Consider the following 25,499-nt stretch of genomic DNA (forward strand, 5'->3'; position numbering starts at 1 on the left):
ATGCCGCTCGCTGACTGCCCTGGCCTACCATGCCGCTCGCTGACTGCCCTGGCCTACCATGCCGCTCGCTGACTGCCCTGGCCTACCATGCCGCTCGCTGACTGCCCTGGCCTACCATGCCGCTCGCTGACTGCCCTGGCCTACCATGCCGCTCGCTGACTGCCCTGGCCTACCATGCCGCTCGCTGACTGCCCTGGCCTACCATGCCGCTCGCTGACTGCCCTGGCCTACCATGCCGCTCGCTGACTGCCCTGGCCTACCATGCCGCTCGCTGACTGCCCTGGCCTACCATGCCGCTCGCTGACTGCCCTGGCCTACCATGCCGCTCGCTGACTGCCCTGGCCTACCATGCCGCTCGCTGACTGCCCTGGCCTACCATGCCGCTCGCTGACTGCCCTGGCCTACCATGCCGCTCGCTGACTGCCCTGGCCTACCATGCCGCTCGCTGACTGCCCTGGCCTACCATGCCGCTCGCTGACTGCCCTGGCCTACCATGCCGCTCGCTGACTGCCCTGGCCTACCATGCCGCTCGCTGACTGCCCTGGCCTACCATGCCGCTCGCTGACTGCCCTGGCCTACCATGCCGCTCGCTGACTGCCCTGGCCTACCATGCCGCTCGCTGACTGCCCTGGCCTACCATGCCGCTCGCTGACTGCCCTGGCCTACCATGCCGCTCGCTGACTGCCCTGGCCTACCATGCCGCTCGCTGACTGCCCTGGCCTACCATGCCGCTCGCTGACTGCCCTGGCCTACCATGCCGCTCGCTGACTGCCCTGGCCTACCATGCCGCTCGCTGACTGCCCTGGCCTACCATGCCGCTCGCTGACTGCCCTGGCCTACCATGCCGCTCGCTGACTGCCCTGGCCTACCATGCCGCTCGCTGACTGCCCTGGCCTACCATGCCGCTCGCTGACTGCCCTGGCCTACCATGCCGCTCGCTGACTGCCCTGGCCTACCATGCCGCTCGCTGACTGCCCTGGCCTACCATGCCGCTCGCTGACTGCCCTGGCCTACCATGCCGCTCGCTGACTGCCCTGGCCTACCATGCCGCTCGCTGACTGCCCTGGCCTACCATGCCGCTCGCTGACTGCCCTGGCCTACCATGCCGCTCGCTGACTGCCCTGGCCTACCATGCCGCTCGCTGACTGCCCTGGCCTACCATGCCGCTCGCTGACTGCCCTGGCCTACCATGCCGCTCGCTGACTGCCCTGGCCTACCATGCCGCTCGCTGACTGCCCTGGCCTACCATGCCGCTCGCTGACTGCCCTGGCCTACCATGCCGCTCGCTGACTGCCCTGGCCTACCATGCCGCTCGCTGACTGCCCTGGCCTACCATGCCGCTCGCTGACTGCCCTGGCCTACCATGCCGCTCGCTGACTGCCCTGGCCTACCATGCCGCTCGCTGACTGCCCTGGCCTACCATGCCGCTCGCTGACTGCCCTGGCCTACCATGCCGCTCGCTGACTGCCCTGGCCTACCATGCCGCTCGCTGACTGCCCTGGCCTACCATGCCGCTCGCTGACTGCCCTGGCCTACCATGCCGCTCGCTGACTGCCCTGGCCTACCATGCCGCTCGCTGACTGCCCTGGCCTACCATGCCGCTCGCTGACTGCCCTGGCCTACCATGCCGCTCGCTGACTGCCCTGGCCTACCATGCCGCTCGCTGACTGCCCTGGCCTACCATGCCGCTCGCTGACTGCCCTGGCCTACCATGCCGCTCGCTGACTGCCCTGGCCTACCATGCCGCTCGCTGACTGCCCTGGCCTACCATGCCGCTCGCTGACTGCCCTGGCCTACCATGCCGCTCGCTGACTGCCCTGGCCTACCATGCCGCTCGCTGACTGCCCTGGCCTACCATGCCGCTCGCTGACTGCCCTGGCCTACCATGCCGCTCGCTGACTGCCCTGGCCTACCATGCCGCTCGCTGACTGCCCTGGCCTACCATGCCGCTCGCTGACTGCCCTGGCCTACCATGCCGCTCGCTGACTGCCCTGGCCTACCATGCCGCTCGCTGACTGCCCTGGCCTACCATGCCGCTCGCTGACTGCCCTGGCCTACCATGCCGCTCGCTGACTGCCCTGGCCTACCATGCCGCTCGCTGACTGCCCTGGCCTACCATGCCGCTCGCTGACTGCCCTGGCCTACCATGCCGCTCGCTGACTGCCCTGGCCTACCATGCCGCTCGCTGACTGCCCTGGCCTACCATGCCGCTCGCTGACTGCCCTGGCCTACCATGCCGCTCGCTGACTGCCCTGGCCTACCATGCCGCTCGCTGACTGCCCTGGCCTACCATGCCGCTCGCTGACTGCCCTGGCCTACCATGCCGCTCGCTGACTGCCCTGGCCTACCATGCCGCTCGCTGACTGCCCTGGCCTACCATGCCGCTCGCTGACTGCCCTGGCCTACCATGCCGCTCGCTGACTGCCCTGGCCTACCATGCCGCTCGCTGACTGCCCTGGCCTACCATGCCGCTCGCTGACTGCCCTGGCCTACCATGCCGCTCGCTGACTGCCCTGGCCTACCATGCCGCTCGCTGACTGCCCTGGCCTACCATGCCGCTCGCTGACTGCCCTGGCCTACCATGCCGCTCGCTGACTGCCCTGGCCTACCATGCCGCTCGCTGACTGCCCTGGCCTACCATGCCGCTCGCTGACTGCCCTGGCCTACCATGCCGCTCGCTGACTGCCCTGGCCTACCATGCCGCTCGCTGACTGCCCTGGCCTACCATGCCGCTCGCTGACTGCCCTGGCCTACCATGCCGCTCGCTGACTGCCCTGGCCTACCATGCCGCTCGCTGACTGCCCTGGCCTACCATGCCGCTCGCTGACTGCCCTGGCCTACCATGCCGCTCGCTGACTGCCCTGGCCTACCATGCCGCTCGCTGACTGCCCTGGCCTACCATGCCGCTCGCTGACTGCCCTGGCCTACCATGCCGCTCGCTGACTGCCCTGGCCTACCATGCCGCTCGCTGACTGCCCTGGCCTACCATGCCGCTCGCTGACTGCCCTGGCCTACCATGCCGCTCGCTGACTGCCCTGGCCTACCATGCCGCTCGCTGACTGCCCTGGCCTACCATGCCGCTCGCTGACTGCCCTGGCCTACCATGCCGCTCGCTGACTGCCCTGGCCTACCATGCCGCTCGCTGACTGCCCTGGCCTACCATGCCGCTCGCTGACTGCCCTGGCCTACCATGCCGCTCGCTGACTGCCCTGGCCTACCATGCCGCTCGCTGACTGCCCTGGCCTACCATGCCGCTCGCTGACTGCCCTGGCCTACCATGCCGCTCGCTGACTGCCCTGGCCTACCATGCCGCTCGCTGACTGCCCTGGCCTACCATGCCGCTCGCTGACTGCCCTGGCCTACCATGCCGCTCGCTGACTGCCCTGGCCTACCATGCCGCTCGCTGACTGCCCTGGCCTACCATGCCGCTCGCTGACTGCCCTGGCCTACCATGCCGCTCGCTGACTGCCCTGGCCTACCATGCCGCTCGCTGACTGCCCTGGCCTACCATGCCGCTCGCTGACTGCCCTGGCCTACCATGCCGCTCGCTGACTGCCCTGGCCTACCATGCCGCTCGCTGACTGCCCTGGCCTACCATGCCGCTCGCTGACTGCCCTGGCCTACCATGCCGCTCGCTGACTGCCCTGGCCTACCATGCCGCTCGCTGACTGCCCTGGCCTACCATGCCGCTCGCTGACTGCCCTGGCCTACCATGCCGCTCGCTGACTGCCCTGGCCTACCATGCCGCTCGCTGACTGCCCTGGCCTACCATGCCGCTCGCTGACTGCCCTGGCCTACCATGCCGCTCGCTGACTGCCCTGGCCTACCATGCCGCTCGCTGACTGCCCTGGCCTACCATGCCGCTCGCTGACTGCCCTGGCCTACCATGCCGCTCGCTGACTGCCCTGGCCTACCATGCCGCTCGCTGACTGCCCTGGCCTACCATGCCGCTCGCTGACTGCCCTGGCCTACCATGCCGCTCGCTGACTGCCCTGGCCTACCATGCCGCTCGCTGACTGCCCTGGCCTACCATGCCGCTCGCTGACTGCCCTGGCCTACCATGCCGCTCGCTGACTGCCCTGGCCTACCATGCCGCTCGCTGACTGCCCTGGCCTACCATGCCGCTCGCTGACTGCCCTGGCCTACCATGCCGCTCGCTGACTGCCCTGGCCTACCATGCCGCTCGCTGACTGCCCTGGCCTACCATGCCGCTCGCTGACTGCCCTGGCCTACCATGCCGCTCGCTGACTGCCCTGGCCTACCATGCCGCTCGCTGACTGCCCTGGCCTACCATGCCGCTCGCTGACTGCCCTGGCCTACCATGCCGCTCGCTGACTGCCCTGGCCTACCATGCCGCTCGCTGACTGCCCTGGCCTACCATGCCGCTCGCTGACTGCCCTGGCCTACCATGCCGCTCGCTGACTGCCCTGGCCTACCATGCCGCTCGCTGACTGCCCTGGCCTACCATGCCGCTCGCTGACTGCCCTGGCCTACCATGCCGCTCGCTGACTGCCCTGGCCTACCATGCCGCTCGCTGACTGCCCTGGCCTACCATGCCGCTCGCTGACTGCCCTGGCCTACCATGCCGCTCGCTGACTGCCCTGGCCTACCATGCCGCTCGCTGACTGCCCTGGCCTACCATGCCGCTCGCTGACTGCCCTGGCCTACCATGCCGCTCGCTGACTGCCCTGGCCTACCATGCCGCTCGCTGACTGCCCTGGCCTACCATGCCGCTCGCTGACTGCCCTGGCCTACCATGCCGCTCGCTGACTGCCCTGGCCTACCATGCCGCTCGCTGACTGCCCTGGCCTACCATGCCGCTCGCTGACTGCCCTGGCCTACCATGCCGCTCGCTGACTGCCCTGGCCTACCATGCCGCTCGCTGACTGCCCTGGCCTACCATGCCGCTCGCTGACTGCCCTGGCCTACCATGCCGCTCGCTGACTGCCCTGGCCTACCATGCCGCTCGCTGACTGCCCTGGCCTACCATGCCGCTCGCTGACTGCCCTGGCCTACCATACCGCTCGCTGACTGCCCTGCCCTACCATACCGCTCGCTGACTGCCCTGCCCTACCATACCGCTCGCTGACTGCCCTGCCCTACCATACCGCTCGCTGACTGCCCTGCCCTACCATACCGCTCGCTGACTGCCCTGCCCTACCATACCGCTCGCTGACTGCCCTGCCCTACCATACCGCTCGCTGACTGCCCTGCCCTACCATACCGCTCGCTGACTGCCCTGCCCTACCATACCGCTCACTAAGTGCCATGCACTGCCAATTATGCCGGACAGTAATAAAGGGCCACAGAATGGGAGTAAAGGGACCCGGGCTTGGAGGGAAGGGCCCCGAAACTGATGGAAAGGGCCCTGGGATGGGAGTCAGGGGGGCCCTTCATGGTTTCTTGCACCAGGGCCCTGAAGGTTGTAGTTACGCCTCTGAGTTGTTGGTTTAACTTCAAGTATAACTAAAGGCAAAACGTTTTTGCTCAGGATATTGTGGAGATGGTTTAGAACACCTGTCAGTTTTTATTGCTGTCTTTGCCACCACCCCCCCCCCCCCCATTAGGGGCAATGGGGACACTAGTTCTGGTGACCTGCAGGTCCCCAAGAGATTCCCTTAATTTGCAGGGATTTCCTGTTTGGCTATAGGACAGGAAGTGAATGTAAATCTCCCCAATAGGACAAAGATGCCCAAAATAAACCTTACTGGAGCTATAACCCTCCCTTACTTGTCGAAGTTCGGCCATTGCAGCAGGAAGCGCCTAAATTTTGATCTGTGTAGCCCTGTGATTCGCTAAAAAAACAGCATTCAAACAGCTGCAGCAGCGCTGATTAGTGTATTCTGAAAGGGGGGGGGGGAGATAAACTGCTATTCTTTGCACTTATCAAACAGATTTAATAAAGCACTTTCAATTATATATATATTTAACAGGCCAAAAGGGTATGCTCTGTTTTTTTCCAGAGTAGTGTGTTGCCACGCACTATAACACATTACAACCCGCTGAAGTGAATAAAAATTAATGAAATGTTGTGACATTTCAATGCAATTAAAAAAAATATATAAACTGTAAGACGTGTCATAACACAACAGCACGGCTTCCTTCACAACGCACACTGGCAGCCACAGTATAATGCCGCCGCTGGGGAACACAAGCCCTAAAACTAAAGCCGAGTATACACTTTTTTTTTTTTTTTTTTAACCAGTAGGTTGAACATAAAAAAAAAGCTCCAGATCTCCCCTGCAGCGCTATTGTATTCAGAATTGAAATGGTTTTCCTTTTATCTTAAATCTTGAAGCAAATCTGAAGCCATTCAGAAACACTGTTTGTTTTAGGGTTTTGGAATAGACATGAATGGTTATTAATAATCAGAATGGGAACAGATTAGTTATGTTGTGTTTATGATTTATAATATGCAAGCTGTGCGTTGTCACTTTTTTTCCTAGAATTACACTTTTACATCTTTTGTATGCCACCTAGTGGCAGTTTTTCAGATTTCAGTTATTGTTTAAAAGCAAACTTAAAGTAGTTGTAAAGGCAGGTTTTTTTTTATCTTAATTCTAAAGAGTCTCCTTCCTGATTGGCTGAGATACAGCGGCACCATTGGTTCCCGCTGTTTTCGATCAAAGTGAGCTAGCCAATCAGGGGATATAGGGTGCGGGGCCGGGTCGGGGCTCTGTGTCTGAATGTACACAGGGAGCTCTGACTCGGCTCGGGTGCCCCCATAGCAAGCTGCTTGCTGTGGGGGCACTGAACAGGAGGGAGGGGCCAGGATCACAGAAGAGGGATGCAAGAGGAGGAGAATATACACAGGACACAGGGCATGTAAGTATAAAATTATTTATTTTTTTATAGGGAAAAAAAAAACAAGACTTTATCATCACTTTTTAAATAAACTTTTTTAGGCAGCGATTCATCATATAACATAGTTAATGAGTAACTGCAACTCTGTATTTTTTAGTGCTGTTATTTTATCTTTATCCTTTTTCCCACTACAATAATTAGGATAATAACGCTAGCCATAAAAGAACCCAACTTAAGCCCCTTTCACACTTGTGCGACTCGTCCTGCGACTTGGGAGTGCAAAGTCGCATGACAAGTCATACCCCATAATTCCCAATGATAACCATTCATATCTGTGCGACTTCAAAGTAGACCCTGCACTACTTTGGTCCGACTTTACTTTGGTCCGACCTCAAGTTTACACAAGCATTCCATGAAATCGCATAAAATTGCGGCTGCAAAATCACACGACTTTCAAGTCGCGGCAGTGTAAAAGGGGCCGCACTGGGGCTGTTTTTACTATTGGAATTGTTTTTTAATTTACCTTGTTCATTATTGGGTATACAGTACAAGGTGAGCACAGCTTTGTCTTATTTGCTAAGCTACGGGAAGATTCACCAAGTAAATAGTCTGTATGCCTTTAGTGATTTAGCCATACTGAGTATGTTGAAGTTTAAGAAACGACTCCAATATCTGTAAGGAAATATATATACTATATTTAGACTTAATATCTGCTGAATAGAAAAAAAACCCCTGTATTTTTCACATTTACATTATCCAGTAATTGCATTCTAGAATGGAGTATGGTAGAATTCCAAAAGATGGATTGCAAGGACCATTGGTATACCTTTTAATGTGATATGAAAAACTGCCAATGAATACATAATCGCAAACTAAATAAATCATTTATTAAAGCGTGTATAGGCCACCATAACACTTCAAAAACTGAGTGGGGTGTGTGCACTACATGTACATACTGTGTACATAGTGTTTATGTGTGTATATATATATATATATATATATATATATATATATATATATATATATATATATATATATATATATTTAATGTGTGTATACAGTATGCTTACTGTATATTAATTTCATCATTCTCATGTATTTGTATCAATTGGTCCCTAGGTGAATTAATAGTAAACGCTTGGTAGCAATTAAGAGTGCATAATCTCATAATAATTATCTTGCATTAGTAAATTACATTTCCACTTAAGGTAAACTAGTCTGCAGGGGAGGACGGTAAGGGAAAGTATAACTGTAATCCAATATTGTTGCATTATGGGACCAAGCCCTGTAGCTCTCTCTGTAACCATCTCACCAATGGCCTGTACTATTACTGCATACCTATGCTAGTAGGTATAGCTGCAATTGTTGTTGGTCACGATTTTAATACTTGGCAATTTAAACTGTATAAAAATTTTAAGAAGAATTAAAGTTACTGCAGCAAATGTGGAGTCACGTTGGAAACCATTTAATAAAACATGACGCCCCCCCCCGTCCCTTCCCACCACCACCACCGTTCCTTCCCACCACCACCACCGTTCCTTCCCACCACCACCACCGTTCCAAAAGCAAACTATGGAACAGATGCTGTGGAATCAGACCATAGAAAAATTGAAGTCGTTTTAGTGATCAATTTCCTTGTCTTAATTTAGATATCGATCCTGATTGTCGTCTATGAACAACACCTTTTGAGTACATCTGTCGAGAAATTTGTGGATTGGCATTACTGACACCTTCTGAAAATGCTAGTTGACTTAAAATGAACATGCAGCAAATGAAATCAGGGAAAAATTCTAAATTCTCTGTATCCCTCTACTTATTCCGGGTTGGTGACTGTACAAGTGCTAATGCCAAGGCAATAGCCAATCAACCAGGAAACTGGCTTTTTTGGCTTTTGGCTACTTTTTTTTTTTTTTTCTCCCTATATTTTTTTTTTTAAATATGAACAATTCAGATCCAATCTTAGCTAGCCTACTTAACAGAGCTGTTTCTTCACATAAGGAGATTCTGTATTATATCTTAAGGTCATTTTCTTCCTGCAACCGCATATCATAAAACAGAACTGGTTACAAGAATAGACCTACAGTATAATACATTAATATGAGGAGAGCAGGGCCCCCCATTTAAATGTATTAAATATACAGAGCTTAAACACTCAAATTTAACACGGTCAGTTTTGGAGAAGATAACCCTTATGTTTTGTCATTTATTTTAATTTTAAGCAGTTATAATAGTCATTGCCCCTTGATGATGGTGAAGTGAACCATTGTGTGTATATTTGCCTCTTTCCAGTTTAAAGCCATCACTTCCTTTATCAGTTTAGGATTGCCTTTATCCCTGAGATCCATAATATTTGCCCTGCCAAAGACTATATTTTAGGATAAGAATTGGAGGCTTGCTTAATATACAATACAGTCTTGTTTCAAAATAACGATAGTAGCGGTTTTATGGAAGTATTACAGTATGAAATGAACAGTGTGTCCTGAATTTCATATCGGAGTCCCTCATAAGCATTAGTCATCCAGATACATTCTGTTATTCTCAAGGGCAGCTCCAGAGGTGCCATATACTAATAAAGGTGGGGGGTCTTATATAGGCATATTGTATTGGCTACACAAGTGAATATTGGCAGAATTTTTCTTACCTGGTTCGAGTTTTTCTTAAGACCTCACCAGTCAGTAAGGACACAAATATGTATAGCTTTGTATAGCTTTTCTAACTGCTTTGGTTTGTTTTATTCTAGGAACCTATTAAAAATCTTGAAAAAAGAGCACTAAATTACCTTGTGAACGAGTATTTATTGGAAAATAACCACAAGCTTACTTCTATAACGTTTTCTGATGAAAATGATGACCAGGTAATGTGCTCATTACATTTAAGTATAATATGTTTATTTTTGGTTGTATAGAAACGCTAGAAGGTGCATAATCCTCAGGTAGAAAAACAGTAATGTTCTGGGACTTTTCCTCAGGAAAGGGCCATTCTAGAACAATGTAATATGGAGGAATATCCTAGCAAGGCAAAAAAGGATATCCTTCTAACTGCTTATATTGTTCTTGGAATTTCCTTCAATAGTTTTCTATTAGATGCCAAATGTGATCTCACTGCAGATGCCATGACGTTAATTACCATGAATTAATAAAAACTTTTTTACTGCTGATTTTCAAAGCACTTGTGTAGAATATGGAATTATTAAACATTCACCGGCTCTTATGAAACATGGTGTTATGTCCATGGTAGTCTACAATATGTCAGCTGTAAAAAGTAACTATACAGTGCAAGATGGTTTGTGTAAAATAGCTTTAAATCATGTTCATGGGTGAGTACTGTATGTAATGGGCTCACATGTCCAACAGATCATTTTTAAAGGATGTGGTGGCAATTGAACCTCCTGTTCAATAAACCCTTAGAAGAAAAATTCTTTTTTTGTAGTCCTTTGCTCAGCCATTGTGCTAGCAAAAAGCAGCAAGTGGCACACCATCATTAGATTACTGATAATTAACTTTCTGTATAGGTGTGCAGTTATGAAATACAGGCAATAATAACAATTTTACTGTATGGAACTTTTTTTTTCTAGCTTTAGTACGTGTTGATTCCTTAATTACACTAGAAAGATGATTTTTTTGTAATATAATATTTAATATGTAATATCATTTATGTAATCTATTTTTTTAATTATTTTTTGGTAGTAGCACCTGTGTTTTTTCCTTCTCACTAGCAAGCCATATTCAGAGCACATAGAGGGAATTCCTTCTGCCTGACTCCTAGTTAAGCCCCCAATTAGTAGTCCAACGTCTGTTGTGAGTAGTGTTGGCGATCTGAGGTTCCCATAATGGACGATTAAATGGTAAAGGCAGTGAATTAAATGAGTGGAGCTGAAGTTGAGATCCTCTGTATGCTCCTGATCTAAGGGAGTTTCCAGTGCAAAGCAATGAATTTAACAATTACCAAATGTGTCCTTTTAGCCCTGGTTCACACCAGTGCTGCTTTGAGATTACGCTACTTCAGCACAATTTCAAAGTTGCTAATTTTTGTAAGTCACAATGAAATCCCAAAAAAGTAGTGCAGGAAACTTTTTCAAAGTCACTGCAACTTGAGTCGCAACGATTTGAAGGGTTCCCTTGCTGGCAATACGATGGAACTTGTCATGCAGTTTTGAACTGTCAAATTGCATGACAAATCGCACCAGTGTGAACCAGGGCTTATTGCGTTGTGAATTTGCTTAGTTTTTGTTAAAACAGAGGTTGTTCACATTGAATGACAAATTGCCTTTATTTGAAAAATGAGATCCATGGATACAATACATTTCAGGAAAACAATGAAATTCATGGTAAGCTGGGCTCACGGGATGGATGAAGAGATGGAGAACATCTCTTTACACACTTTTTCTTGTCTTTTCTTTCTTTCTGCTTTCTTCTTTCTTCCTTCTCATGTTGCGTAAATCTTATCCAGGGGTATCCCAAGAGAGCTATGTATGCAGCCCAACACAAAATTATAAACTTACATAAAAATGTTGATTTTTTTTTTTTTCTTTTGTAAAAATGCATCTACAATAGCGAATACATGCGGCTATAGAAAATTTGGGGTCTTTAATGAATTTTTATTTAACTTTTATCTTCCCAAACTAAAATATCCCGCTCTTCACCTTATTCATGACATCAGTTTTTGGCAGCACCTGGATTTGTGAGCAACTATTTTCAAGACCAAAGCACACTTAGGCCCCTTTCACACTGGGCCGGTGGGGGCGTCGGCGGTACAACAGCACTATTTTTAGCGCTGCTGTACCGTCGTTCTTGCAGCTGTATTCGGCCACTAGCGGTGCAGTTTTAACCCCCGCTGGCGGGCGAAAAAGGGTTAAAATCCCTCGTACAGCGCGGCTATAGCCGCGGTATTGCCGCGGTATAGCCGCGCTGTCCCATTGATTTCAAAGAAGCGGTTTGCAGGACTTTTTTCACCGTCCTGCCAGCGCACCGCTTCAGTGTGAAAGCCCTCGGGCTTTCACACTGAACAAACAGTGGAGGCTGTTTAGGGGCGGTTTGCAGGCGGTATTTTTAGCGCAATACCGCCTGCAAACCGCCCCAGTGTGAAAGGGGCCTAAGGGCAAAATTAGAACCAAAATATCTGATATGCACCTTGAGAAGTAATTGAGAATTGGTGCTACATCCATCCAACCAGATATTGATGCATTCATTTATCAAAAAACGCGTCAAATATGGCACTTGTTTTATGTTGCTTGCTCTTTTATACTTTTATAATAATAAAAAAAAAAAAAAAAAATTACAAAAAATTGAAGTTTTATTACTCAGACAGGTACATTATATGAGCAATTGTTACCTTGTGATCTACCCAACTTTTTCTGCTAATCAGCTATCCTTATTGTTAGTGTATTTTATGGCCCGACACAATTCCTCTTCTTCCAATGTGGCTCAGGAAGGTCAAAAGGTTGGACACCCCTGATTTAATCGTATATGCTAAAATGTATTCCAGTTCTGTTACCATGGTATACAAATTCTTTTGATATAATGGTTCCTTTTTTTTCTATTAATACAAGGAATGCTTTCTAAAAATTGCTATGACCCTGGGACAGGGTGTGCTTTTTTTGACTCAAGAAACCTGGTTGTGAAATGTAACATGTACACGTATATATGTTTTATGCTGTGTTTTGTGGATTGCTGTATTCAAAAAAATTAATTGAATTAATTGAAAAGAAAGCACAGAGGTTGTGTATATACTAATCCATTTTAAGCCAGGTAATTGGAATCCTGACCCTCTGTGCTTTTTCTTCAGGACTTTGAATTATGGGATGATGTAGGATTAAATATTCCAAAACCTCCAGACCTTTTGCAACTTTATCGTAATTTTGGAAGCCACCAGGCTGTAGTAAAAGACACTGCAGATTTTGCAGTTGTTGTAAAAGAAGATGACTTTGAGCCCCTTTCTAGTGCCCAGATATCCATAGTGGAACCCCAGTCTGTCCAGGTGAGATTTGTTTTATTATTTATTAAAGCTGAACTTCCGGCTCACATCATTTTTTAAATAATTGTACATTTTGTGTTCTATTTTATGGTTTTGCCCTTCAGTTTATATACAGCTTGTCCCTGTGTCCAATAAAGTCTGTTAGGTTGCAGATTCCCTTGGATTGAGGTAAGGCACGCTGTCATGAGGACCGTTCACCTCAGCCTGCATCTTATGGCCTAGTTGACTGGTGTGCTCGACTCCTCTCAGTGGTTCAGAGCTGACACTGCTGACAACAGCATGCCAATGCTGCCAGCTGTACATTGGTGCAAGCGTCAGGTGCTCACTGCAATGCACTTTACCTTATTGTACTCAGGGATGCTGTAAGTTCTTAGTTAGGTAAAGGTAATTTAATGTGCTAGTGTGGATGGACATGCAGGACGCTTTATGGTCCGTGAAAAAGAAGAAAACGCTCCTGTCATTTCTGCAGCATTGTCTTGGGCATGTAGGTTATGTCTGTGCTGATACTGTTGTAAGCAGGCACAGCTTATTTGCCCAGCACAATGCTTCCACCCAAATTAGTGCTGCAATGCTACAACACTGATATTATTACAGGATGCCACAACTTATTATAGTGCTGCAGCAAGGAAGTTTTCTAGTCTTTCACCACCTGCAACAGTGGCCTGTATGTTTTTCTGTTTCTGCTGGCTCCTCCCACCTTGCGGAGAGCATTTGCTTTAAAGGATAAGTTCACATTTGTGTAAAAAATAAATACATCAATGCACTTATTTTGCAGGTTTTTTTTTTTTTTTTTTTTTTGTATTTATATTTATACTATAAGCCTGCAAAGCATTGCACCCGTGATCAGGAGATCTCGGGTGCAATGCAGGGTTCTTGCAGACAGTCTGTGTAAGCTGTATGAGCAGGCAGTTACACAATGAGTGGAAGACACATTGAACTACTAGAGTGCTCAACAACCCCCTGATAGTTCATTGAGAACTACAAGCCAACAGCTGCAAAGGCTGTCAGTACTTGTAGTTTTCACATTCACAGAACACAGTGAATGGATGACGGTGCCGGATCGGTGTTTTAAAATTGTGACAGCAAGTGGAGGAAGAAGATCCCCCACTCGCTGTCCAAACAGGGGATGGAGGGGGGGTCTGGGGTGCGAAGGCTTGTGCACCTGTAACACCTGAATATGGGTGTACCATAAGGTATACCCATTATCCTTTTTAGGGCTGGTTCACACCACAAAAACGCACTCCAGGTCCGCGCTGGATGCATTTCTGCATGTGCATTTTTAACACATTTTTAATTCATTTCCGAATGCATTCCAGGTGCTTTTTTTTCTTCCCTTTTTTTGTTTTTTTCACTGTACTAGGGTCTGGGGCGTTTGTGTTTGTGATGCGTTGCAGTGCGTGTTTGATGTGTTTTACCGCGTACCAGTCCAGTGTAGGAAAAATGCATTATGTTCTACTTTTTTTTTTTTTCTGGAACTGACTGCACTAGTGTGAATGCCTTTTGGATGCACTGGACTGCTTGTGGTGTGAACTGGCCTTAATGATACCCCATGATGGTTTTACAGGGTTCTCAAGATCTTGTATCTCCACAAGGGGCAAACGAAGAAATAAAAATGATTCATTTTACATTACAGGAGGATGGGTAGGGAGCTTTATAGATCTAGATTACCTGGAGATTAGCTTTTAATTTTGTTGCCCAATGTTTTGTGTTTGTGACTGTATAAATTTGAACAAGTAACTGCAATTTTAGTTTATTTACACTTATTGGGATCATATGCACATTCCTATATGGGCCTGTTATCTCTAACCAGAAATATGGAGCCAAATACTTACAAACTGTATATCGTGAAACCATTGGTGGCTGGTGCTCAACATTTTTGGGGGGCCGCAAACAAACTGAAAAATTCTGAAAACAAACACCCCATCAATTGCAGCCTCACTGTGCCATCTCAAATGCTGTCACTGTGCCATCTCAAATGCTGTCACTGTGCCATCTCAAACGCTGCCACTGTGCCATCTCAAACGCTGCCACTGCCCCATCAAACGCTGCCAATGTAGCCCTCCCACCCACCCGCCGTCTGCCTGGCACTCACCCTGTCTCAGTGGGTGGCGGCGGCGAGCGGTGTCCTCCATGCTCCTCAATGTCTTCTCCCATCCTCTCTTCCCGTCCTCTGCTATGATTTGATGCCTGATAGACGTCCAGTCACAGCGCCTGTCGTTTCAGCCAATTAGGTGATGGGTAACAGACCCGAGCACCTGATTGGCGGAGAGGCGGTTCAGTGTTGGAAAGCGAATATTCATTCGCTTTTCTAACACAGCTGGGTGAACTGTGAGCGCCAAGCATGGTTTTTGATGCCTATTGGAGCCTATGGCTCTAATCAGGTGCTCCAAAAAAATACCCCGCCGTTGTAATTCAGGCGCCCGAAAAGGGGCCGGGCACCTGAATAGGGGGTGGTAGCGATGGCCATAGATAGATTCATGCAATGCATGAATCTATCGGTGATAGAGGGGGTGGCAGAAGAGAGTGGGCGGTACCTGTGCGCCCTTATGGACACACCGTATGAAACATACAATACAATGTTCACATTCACGTGAAAAGCAAGTATATGAAAAGTAGTCCTCTTAAAGCAGTGGTTCTCAACTCCAGTCCTCGGGACCCACCAACAGGCCAGATTTTAAGTATTACCTTGGGGAGATGCAGACTAGAATACTACAATCACTGAGCAGCAAGTGATATCACCTGTGATGTATTTCATCTATCTTGCAAACCTGGCCTGTTGGTGGGTCCTGAGGACTGGAGTTGAGAACCACTGTCTTAAAGAGACCATAAACCCTTTACTATCTAGAGTAGAAAACTTTAAAGAACGGATACACTACTGCTAATGTGGAACTTTAGAAATTGCAGGGTGGGTGGGCTCTTGGCATAATATGGATTATAGCACACTTGTCTGCTAATCTGCTCTCCTTCAGCAATGTAAGATTTGTGTCTCCACTTGTCACTCTCTCCATGGCTATTGACATCCACTGTTGCTCTGGAATTATGCTGGTACCCTGCTCCATTTTCACCATTAAAGAAGCTGCTAGGATAATCAGCAAAATGTCTTCAGCCTTGTAGAACAAACAGTTGAACTTAATGATCACTATACCATGGATAAATGGGAAACGTCACAGATTTAGCAGCGTTTGCTTGTTGAGGAAATTACTATAAGTTTTCGTTAAGCCGCAAATCACAGGGATTAATGGGGAAATAATGTCGGTATTTGTTACTTGAGTGGAAAGTATATAACGTTCACAATTTTTCTTTAGTCATCTGCAGTAGTTCAAGAACTAGAGGATAAAATCAGTCAGTGCAATGAAGAAAAAGTGGCTTTACTGGAACAAATTGCGACTCTCCAGAGGTATGTAGAACTGCTATTCGGATATATGTCTATGTTGTCCTAGAGCAGACACTGTAGTTTATTACAGAGTAAATATGAAGAATGTTATTTCATGGGAATGGTGGGTATGTGGTTCTATACTAAAAAAATGTAATACTTTTAAACTAAATACGTACTCTTTGTAAAATATAATTTTAATGTTCACCTCAGTGAAACGAGCATCATAGAGTTAAAATGGTTAAAGGTCGGCCATGCGTCTCGGTATGCATGTCACAAATAAATCTGAAACTATTACATTATAGATGTTTGGTTTTTCTTTATCAAGGTCTTGAAGGGCGCCTTTCTTATGCGCCATAAGACAGTGGGACAATGGTTCCTTTTCCAGTGTGTCTAAATTCATGCACGGGGGGCTTACTAAAATGCCAAGTTCAAAATCCTCTTCTTTGAGTGCGTTTATAATGAAGCTTTTACAGAAGAGGGGAAAGTTGACCTACCACGTAACAAGGATGTGGTCAGGAGACTAATGAAAGGGTGAGCCACAGCAACGTTGGTGTAGCCAATAATTTAAGAAGGGCATAGGATGTTAGAGATCACTGTACCAACAAATTAGGACATTGTAATAAGTGATCACTGGTCAGTATTGCACAATATGACCACTTACAACCAAACATAAATTCACAAAATGACCTGCTGTAATTTGAGTATCAAGTCATAATATATTTTCATTGTACTGCTTAGTGGCTTGTTTAAATTCTAATGGCAATCAGTTATTTTTATCAAAGTTTCAGAGACAAAGCTGACTTGTAATTTTTATTTTTTTTATTACATACTCAAAGGTTTGCTGACACTTTCTTATCACATCTATATAAGATTGTTGAACAGCCAATTCTAAAATCGTGAGAATAATTTAGAAATTCCCCCACCCCTTTGTGGCTAGAACAGCCTCCATCCTTTAAGTGGTTGTAAACCTCAGACATGAAATATGAAAAAAGCATATCAATCTATAGTGTGTGCTTGTTTCAATTAAGAGCACTAAGTGTCATTTCTGTCTGCTGCCTCTTTCCTCTGCTATCAGCATGAATCACTTTAGACAAGTTTTCCTGACACATAAAAAATGGTGACAAGGGAGGGATTTCCAGCTGATTAACAGCCTCAGCTTTGTTCCTGTGTGCTGTGTGAAGGGGATGTGTCCCTTCGCTCCAATCAGCTCCCTGAGCTCTCCTCACTGAGCTGTGCAGTGTGTAACTTCAGCTCTCCGCCCCCTGTTTTTTAACAGCTCAGACAAGCTTTAAATATACAGCACTTTGAATGGCTGTGGAGAAGAGAAGACTGCAGATAAACATGTACAACTTATGTAGGAGGATTTGTTTCATCTGTGTATCACCTGAGCCCAGTCACTTCACTGGGTATATGTAAGAGGTTTACAAACCACTTTAAGGAAGGACTTGCCACAAGATATTGGACTAGTCTATGGGAATTTGTGCCCAATCAGCCAGAGCATTTGTGAGATTAGGTGATTTTAGAATAGAAAACTCTGATCACAATCATCATCCAAGTTTATTTCAAAGGTGTTCAGCGCTCTGTTCCAGCTATTCAAGTTCCCCCACTCTAAACTTGTCAAAGCATGTCTTTATGGACCTGGCTTTGTGCACATTCATGTCCAACTTAGTGTTTCTCAACCTTTTTCCAGTCGGGGCACCCTTGAAAAGTATTTTCAGTCTTGAGGCACCCCTGTCCATGGCTTGGTTCATGTTACTGTGTGTCACACATACAGACACATGTACACACGCGCACACACATACAGACACATGTACGTGCGCACACATGCAGACACATACATACAGACACATGTACGCGTATGCACGCACAGACGCATGTATGCACACACAGACGCATGTATGCACATACAGACGCATGTACGCGCACGCACCTACAGACACATGCAAGCACACGCATTCAGACATATGTACGCACATAAACACACACATATGTATAAAGCCCTTTAAAAAGTTATAGTACAGTACAGAGAGCACAGCACACTCCCCCTCCCTTCTAGGCTCTTGTCTAGTTGTAAGGGCCTCCCCATCTGACTGCCTGCACAAGCCTCTAGAGAGGCGTTTAAGCAGCTTTAGGACAGGGGCAACTGGAGGACCCTCCTCGGGGTTACTCCCTCCTTTTTGCCTGAGGTTTCGCTCCCACTGAAGGGATCAGCAACTGTCCCCCATCTGCAAGGGCCAGGAGGCAGAGCGTTTGCTCTTTTTTTCCTCCAGGCACTGACTCTCACCTGCTGTGTTCAGTCTGGAGCTCAGGGTGGACCAAGATTGTGGTGTCTTGCTCGTGGGACATGGTGATATTATCACTTCCGACCAGTGCCATCTTGGTGGAGGTATGGGCAGTACACCACACTTCTGCTTGCGTCACTTCCGGGTGCATCTTGATTGTTGCAGTGGATGACATCACTTCCGGTTTCACCAAGGGGGCGTTTTTGGAACCTGGAACATGTGTCCTCCATGTTATGGAGCCAGACACCTGCTGCAGCAGAAGGGACAGAGCACACTATCAGCAGATGTGTTCACCCATACTGCTGATGGGCAGCTGGGGGCAGGGTGGGAACGATTTTAAGGAGCATGTGTTGGCTGTTTGATTGAAACTGACCATGTTGGACGCTGCACCGTCCTGCCCTGCAGAGTCTGCGAGCCAGGACTGCTCCAAGGTAAGCCAGAGCATGCTGAGGCCACCTCTGTTCTTACCTAACCACTATGCACATATTGGTAATTAGTGGTAGCAGCGATTTATTTATTTTTTATGTTCTTTTTTGTTTTTTTTTGTTTTTTAAAGGCTAAGACCAGCAGCGTGCATTCCCTCCTTAAAGCTTGTGCTTCTTGTGAGGGCAAACTGTCAGCCTGCTGGGCCAAAAATCTTTGCCAAAAGTACATAAGCAAACTTGTAGCAAAAGAATGCCTGGGAGTCCTAAAAGGATTAGTCTCCTCTGTAAAAGATGTCAGACACCTTCCTCTCACTTCAGTCTGGTGCGCAATCAAGTTTTTGTGCTTGATTTGATTGGGTGTGGATCCTGCAACATATAACTGACTGTCTCTTGGACTAGTCCCCTATGCAAGGGCTGCATTGACCATCCTGATAGGTTTTCCTTCCTTTTTGTTTCTCCCTGCAAAGCCTGCAAATTTAAAGCATAATGGGCTAGTATGCATTGCATACTAGCCCATTATGTGACTGCAAACGAATCCATCGCTGTCCCCTGTGCAGGCTGCGTCCATCTTCACCCCCCTTTCTTCCGGGGGCCGCGGACTCCGGCTCTGTGACTGGCCAGAGCCACATGACATTAATCCCGTGCATGCGCACGGGAGTCGTCGGTAATGGCACATGCTGGGGGAAGAGACGGCACTGAGGTCCATTTCTTCACAGCGCATGCACCGATTACAACATCGGTGCACTACAAGTGAAATATCTCCTAAACGGCACACGTTTCGGAGATATTTCCACTACCTATAGGTAAGCCGTATTCTAGGCTTACCTATAGTTAAGTCACACAGAAGGGTTTACAACCACTTTAACAAGCCAAGTGACATTACAGCAATGGTTTTGGTGGCATTCTAATCACCGCTGTGGGGGGGGGTTGGTTCCTATTGTCTTCCAGTGTGTGGAGCATTATTCCCATGGAGCACATAAATTGATTTCAGTACGAATCCTAAAACTCATTCAATTTAGGAGTTAACTGCTGCTCTTCAGTTGTATGTAGAACCTCTAAGTGGAGTCGGAGGTCATTTCACAAATCTTTGACATCACTATGGACAGAGGAAGGGGGTCGCCTCAATAACTCCACAGAGCTGGCAGTTAGATCAGACTAGTATGTCTCATATCTACCATTCTCAACCAGGTACCACCCAAGGGAATCGCAGCCCATTCTACCAGGCCTGGCCATCTTTATATGTGGAAAAAGCAGGAGCCGCGCCAGACGAGATCTGCCAGGTGGCAACCTGGTCGAGCTTCAGTACCCTTACAAAACATTACAGGATTTATTTCCTGTCCAGTCAAGACTAATCTTATAAGTGGGAAGGTCCTCCAGGCTGTAGACTCCCCCCCCTTAATAGTCTTGCTTGCTAAATCCTCCCAGATGCTGCTCTGGAAAACTGAGTTAGGTACCTGGTAACTCCTTTTTCTAGGAAGTCTTCTAGGGCAGCACTGCATACCCGTCCATATTTATTATTTTTTGGGTGGAGGTTTTATGGAAGGATGGTGTATATTTGCCTGTTGTTCCTCCGGTACTTGTATATTACTGAGGTATGTGACGGCTTTTTAAAATGGTGGATGGAGGTTTTAGGTGGGAGGAGCCATATTTCTCAGATGCTGCCCTGGAAGACTTTCTAGAAAAGTAGTCTCGGCTGGTGCAAGGATTTTTGACACCCCAGGCAAAACCCCATTTTGCTGCCTATCCTTGGCTCCACCCCTCACTCCACCCCCTTTGCCCTGCCCATGTATACCCCACCTTTTTATAGACTGCCATTTTGGGGGTGGAGTCAGTCACTGGACCGGCGCATGATACGCATGCAGCGTATGTAGGAGCCTGGAGGTGGTGGTGGTGGCGGAGGGGGGCACTGGCGTGGCACCCCTGACTGATGTGCGCTCTAGGCCGGTGCCTACCTTGTCTATAGGTAACGCTGGCCCTGTACATGGTATATGTACACAGATAATCAAGGCACTGATGATCAGTGCCACCTATCAGTGCCCATTAGTGCCACCCATCAGTGCCCATGGGTACTGAGTGCCACCTATAAGTCTCCATCAGTGCCCATCAGTACAGCCTCATCAGTGCCCATCAGTGGGGAGCTCCTCATAATGAGCACAGCAGGTGTTCAAACCAGGGAACTAAGCACAGGGATGGTAGGAACCCCTCATAATGGGCACAGCAGGTGTACAGACCCAGGAAACCAGCACAGGGATGGTGGGAACCCCTCATAATGGGCACAGTGGGTGTACAGACCCGAGAACTCAGCACAGTACAGCACAGTATTTTCTTCCTGCAGTCACTGACTGCTGGTGGAAGGGAGAGGAGGAGAAGACCCCTTTTAGATGCTACAAGTGAAGGAAAATGCAGCCCAATTCTAGTAAATGCTGCACTAGTATCAGAAGTAACCAGGAGAATACATAGGGACTAGTGGGCAGCAGCCTGACTTGTAGGCATTGTGTTCCATGGGTGGTCACCAGCAGAAAAAAGAAACATAGAGAATAGAGAGCCAACACACTGACCACCCTGCACAGCACTAATATCAACTCCAGTAAAAGTTACTAACAGCATGTGTACCAGGACCGAGCACTCACCTACATCCTCAGCTTGTGACCTGTGCATTGGGACGAGCCGAGTTGAACGCTGGTGTGTGTCATCACGAAGGAACTGTTTACTGTCCTATAATGGGGGCGGGCTGAGTGAGTACAGAGTGTAGTTTGCAGAGCAGTCAGTGGTGTGTATAGGGTGGCATTTACAAACACCAGTCATTGTATTTTCCTCCTCTAATGTCTCCTTATACACAGGATGTGAATCTCCCCATCTAGGACGTTATCAGTGTGTGTGTGTGTCAGTGCCCAGGACGAGTGTCGGGAGCTGGTGAAGACACTTCCAGGCCAGGCCGCTCAGTGTATTGTTGGTAGGAGGGGAGCGCAGATCGCTCCCATACAGTGCAGCTCTATCAAAAATGTTCTGCTTTCCCCTGTGACTGAGCCATGCCGTCTTCACACTCCTCCCCCCACTCGTCGTGTTTGTCAGTCCTCTCAGACTGATACCTGGCTCTACACACAAGGCTGTTTATCTCCTCACCAGAGAGCTGTGTACACAGCAGCTGCAGTTGCACCCTAGGCGGCTGCCTAGTCTGCCTAGTGGTAGCACTGGCCCCGAAAGTAGTTACCAGGTACCTAACTCTGTTTTCACTTTTTTGAGGCAGACCAGACTCATTTCCAGTGCCGATGTACAGTTTGGCTGGGCATTCGGGAACTCGGGCTCAGCCTTTTTCTACCATGATCCCGCGGCACCCTTATGGACCTGCCTCGGCAGCCTGGGTGAGATGAGCTGGTCTAACTTATCTTTGTATGCTGCAGCATTAACAATGCCCTTCACTGGAAACCCCTCAACTCAATAGACTGGAGAAGTGTAGGCATTCATTTTGCTGTATAAATAGGCATGGTGATGAAATGTTCACACATCTTTGGCCATATACAGTATTTTTAAAAGCAAAATATTGCCTTTAATTGTGTGGGATTTTATTGGAGAAAACTAGAGCTTTTAACCTTAACACTTGAAGACCATTGTATTTCAATGTAAGCATGCTTTGGTTTTAGGGAACTTGAAGTTCTAAAGACAAAGCCTGTGACAGATGTTTGTCCTGAAAAGCCAAGGCTGTCTGACAAGCTGCAGAGTCAAACATCAGTGGAAAGTGATCCTTACATGGATATAAGAATGTCAGACAGTGACAGCAAATGTGACAGGACTGAGGAAAGCCAGAATATGGAGTCGTCAGAAACCGACTTCCAGCTGGCTGAGGATATTCCACCCATTGCTGATCTGTCAAATATTACCAAAAGGGTACTTCTTACTACTCCGCCTCTTAAAGATGGCATCCAGTTTGACCAACCTAACAGGTAAGTAGTGCAAAAGATAATCAGGTGTGTTTTTTTTTTTTTTTTTTTTTTAAATGACTTCACTGATTGCTCCCTGCAAGACTGACAAACCTGATACAAAATGAATAGTCATTTTCAGCTCCCCCATTTATTTTACACCTTAAATGTTGACTGAATGTATCTAAATTTTTTTATTTTTTTTTTACTTTTTCACAGAAAACTGTCCCCAGCTTTTCATCAAGCACTACTATCTTTTTGCCGAATGTCAGCAGACAGTCGTTTGGGTTCAGAGGTAACATAAAGATGCTTAAATAATTAGTTACAACAAAAGCATGTAACTTTTTAAGAGTCTTCATCTTACAAGATGGCTTCACATTGAAACTTTATCCCCTTTTGCCAACTGGGACAGGAAGTAGATTTTAGGAGGCCCCACCTGACCACATCTCAGTGTTTTGCCATTCCAAGGGATAGACACAGATTAAAAGATCTTATTGGCCTAGAAGGAATTGACTATGAATTTGATGTGTAACTTTGATCCATCCAGATCCAAACAAGGTGCATTTCTAAAGCATGCAATCACCCAGAAACATGTACAACTGATAGGAATTGTGTTGGGTTCTGCAAGGTCTTATATTTTGATCTTATGTTCCCAGTATGGTATGTGTAATGTAAGACACCTTTATTTTGGTTTCATCACCCCACTACTGTACTGTATCTGTATCCCTATCACTATAAAGGTTGGAAATTCTGAATAACAAACATTGTTGATGCGCAAACTACAAGGTTACAATCCAGTTTGGAGAGCTCTGGTAAAGCTGGCTATGTCTATGCATTTAAAGCTTCTGATGCAGCTAGTTATAGAAGTCTGAAGAAAAATGTTTATCTAAACATGGCCTAGAAAACATTTGCAAGATGTTGCTTTCCCGATGTCCTTCTAATTAGAGACTGCTTGTGAAAAGAGCTCTCCACAGTTTTCAGAATCCCCTAAACTTTCAAGTGTGACTAACATTTATTAGGCATGCAAGTTGGTCACCATCTAAATTTTAACGGCACCTTAGATCACTTATAAGCATGTCTAGAACAAATTGATATAGCTATAGACATGGCAACTTTGAGCTGCCTTTCGTTGGCCAAACATTTCATCTGTATGTCTGTTCGTCTATTGTGTTATAAAAAAAAAGATTGTTTGCAAATCACGAGCACATTTACCAGAACGCATCATTTCAATACTAAGACATGTATTTTTTCAAAGTACATTTTTGTACTGTAAAAAAAAAAAAAAGAAAAATAAGCTATTTTTATAAAGCTTTCTTTTCAAGGATTGGCCACAAATCAGGTTTTTCGCTGTCTGATATATCAGCCTGTCAAAAACCTTTCCTGTCACTATTGCAACCTTTTTTGTTATAGTGATTGGCCTAATCTGGAGAACGTCTCTACTCCTCTCAAGCATTTTACCTAGCAATATCCTACTGAGGAGGGGTTCCTCTAAAAAACAGGCAGTACCCATAGTGGAGCTGGCCATTTCTTCTTTTAACAAGACTCCTGTCCCAGGTTGACATCCCAGTGTTTGGAAATACAGTGGCCAAAAGGCTAGAAAACCTTTCCAAGGCTTGATTCTCTCTTGCAGGTCCTGTCCTGCAAACAGCCATTGCTACAAAGTCCCTCTGTCAGACGTTTGGTCCAAGAATATGTCTGGAGATCCTGGATCTATCCTAATGGATTCCTCTGCCCTCCAACAGCTGGAGATCATACATGTTGCTCTGTTGTATGGTGTTGATGGGTTGCTGGATATTTTCCTAATATCAAAAATTAATCTCTTTTCAGTCTTCAAGTGGAAGACCCTTTTGGCTCAAATGCTACTAGTCTGTGGAACAGCAGTGCGAAAAGTGCCAGCTGTGCCTGCCCTGTGATGGGAAATGCCTCTTTGTTGAGTCTCTAGACTACGTTACTACATCACCAAGGGGAAGAGCAACCTTTTACCCCCAAAAATGATGCCCAAGCCTATATCTGGGAAACCTTTCCCTTTTCAGAGATCACTTGCCTCTCAATCCTTAGTTGAAAGCCTTTGTGCAAGGTGTCGCTCATATTGCTCCTGCTGTTCATTTACATGTGACTCTGTGGGATCTCAGGCTATAAAATTTCCAGAAGTTGCCCTTTGAACCTATCAAGGATGTTCTCCTGTCTAGTTACCCTCATAAAATTATGTCCTCATTGCCATCTCCTCTACGAGTGGATTATTTGCGCTGACGACCTTAATCTGTAAGGCACCCTTTCTTGTGCTGCAAAGAGGGATGATTTTGGGGCCTAAGGCCTTGTTTTGTCTTTCTACCTCAAACAGGGCATGGTTCTTCCATCTCATGTTCCCCAAAGTCCCTCCACTGTCTGGATGCGATAAGTGCTGTTCTCAGCTACAGCTTTTTTCAGATTTTTTTTTTTTTGCTTATGAAACAATGCAGTTTTTCTGTTCATAGTTTGTTCGTACCACACCTTAGATCAGTGATGGCTAACCTTGGCACTCCAGATGTTTTTGAACTACATTTCCCATTATGCTCTTGCACTCTGCAGTGTAGTTGAGCATCATGGGAAATGTAGTTCCAAAAAATCTGGAGTGCCAAGGTTCGCTATCACTGCCCTAGATAAACAGAGTATCTGCTGTAACCAATATAGACATTTAGAAAAAAACGTATCTACACCTCCTAGGCTTTTATCTGGTATATAT

The 25,499-nt window shown here is 47.4% G+C and overlaps 1 protein-coding gene across 7 annotated transcripts in view; it reads left to right on the plus strand.

Moving 5' to 3' along the window:
• The window catches only part of RELCH (RAB11 binding and LisH domain, coiled-coil and HEAT repeat containing), a 251,582-nt gene that overhangs the window by 90,608 nt on the left and 135,475 nt on the right, over positions 1-25,499 (plus strand). For all 7 annotated transcript variants that reach the window (XR_012244472.1, XM_073630909.1, XM_073630910.1 and 4 more), the window contains 5 exons: positions 9,545-9,658; positions 12,589-12,780; positions 16,083-16,174; positions 22,502-22,801; positions 22,997-23,072. Coding sequence is in view for 6 of the 7 variants with exons in the window: in XM_073630909.1 (XP_073487010.1) it covers positions 9,545-9,658; positions 12,589-12,780; positions 16,083-16,174; positions 22,502-22,801; positions 22,997-23,072 (774 nt within the window). In the remaining variant the exon portion in view is untranslated. The remainder of the gene's footprint in view (positions 1-9,544; positions 9,659-12,588; positions 12,781-16,082; positions 16,175-22,501; positions 22,802-22,996; positions 23,073-25,499) is intronic.

This window comes from Aquarana catesbeiana, linkage group LG05 (genome assembly GCF_042186555.1).
Source record: "Aquarana catesbeiana isolate 2022-GZ linkage group LG05, ASM4218655v1, whole genome shotgun sequence".
Classification (NCBI taxonomy): Eukaryota; Metazoa; Chordata; class Amphibia; order Anura; family Ranidae; genus Aquarana; species Aquarana catesbeiana.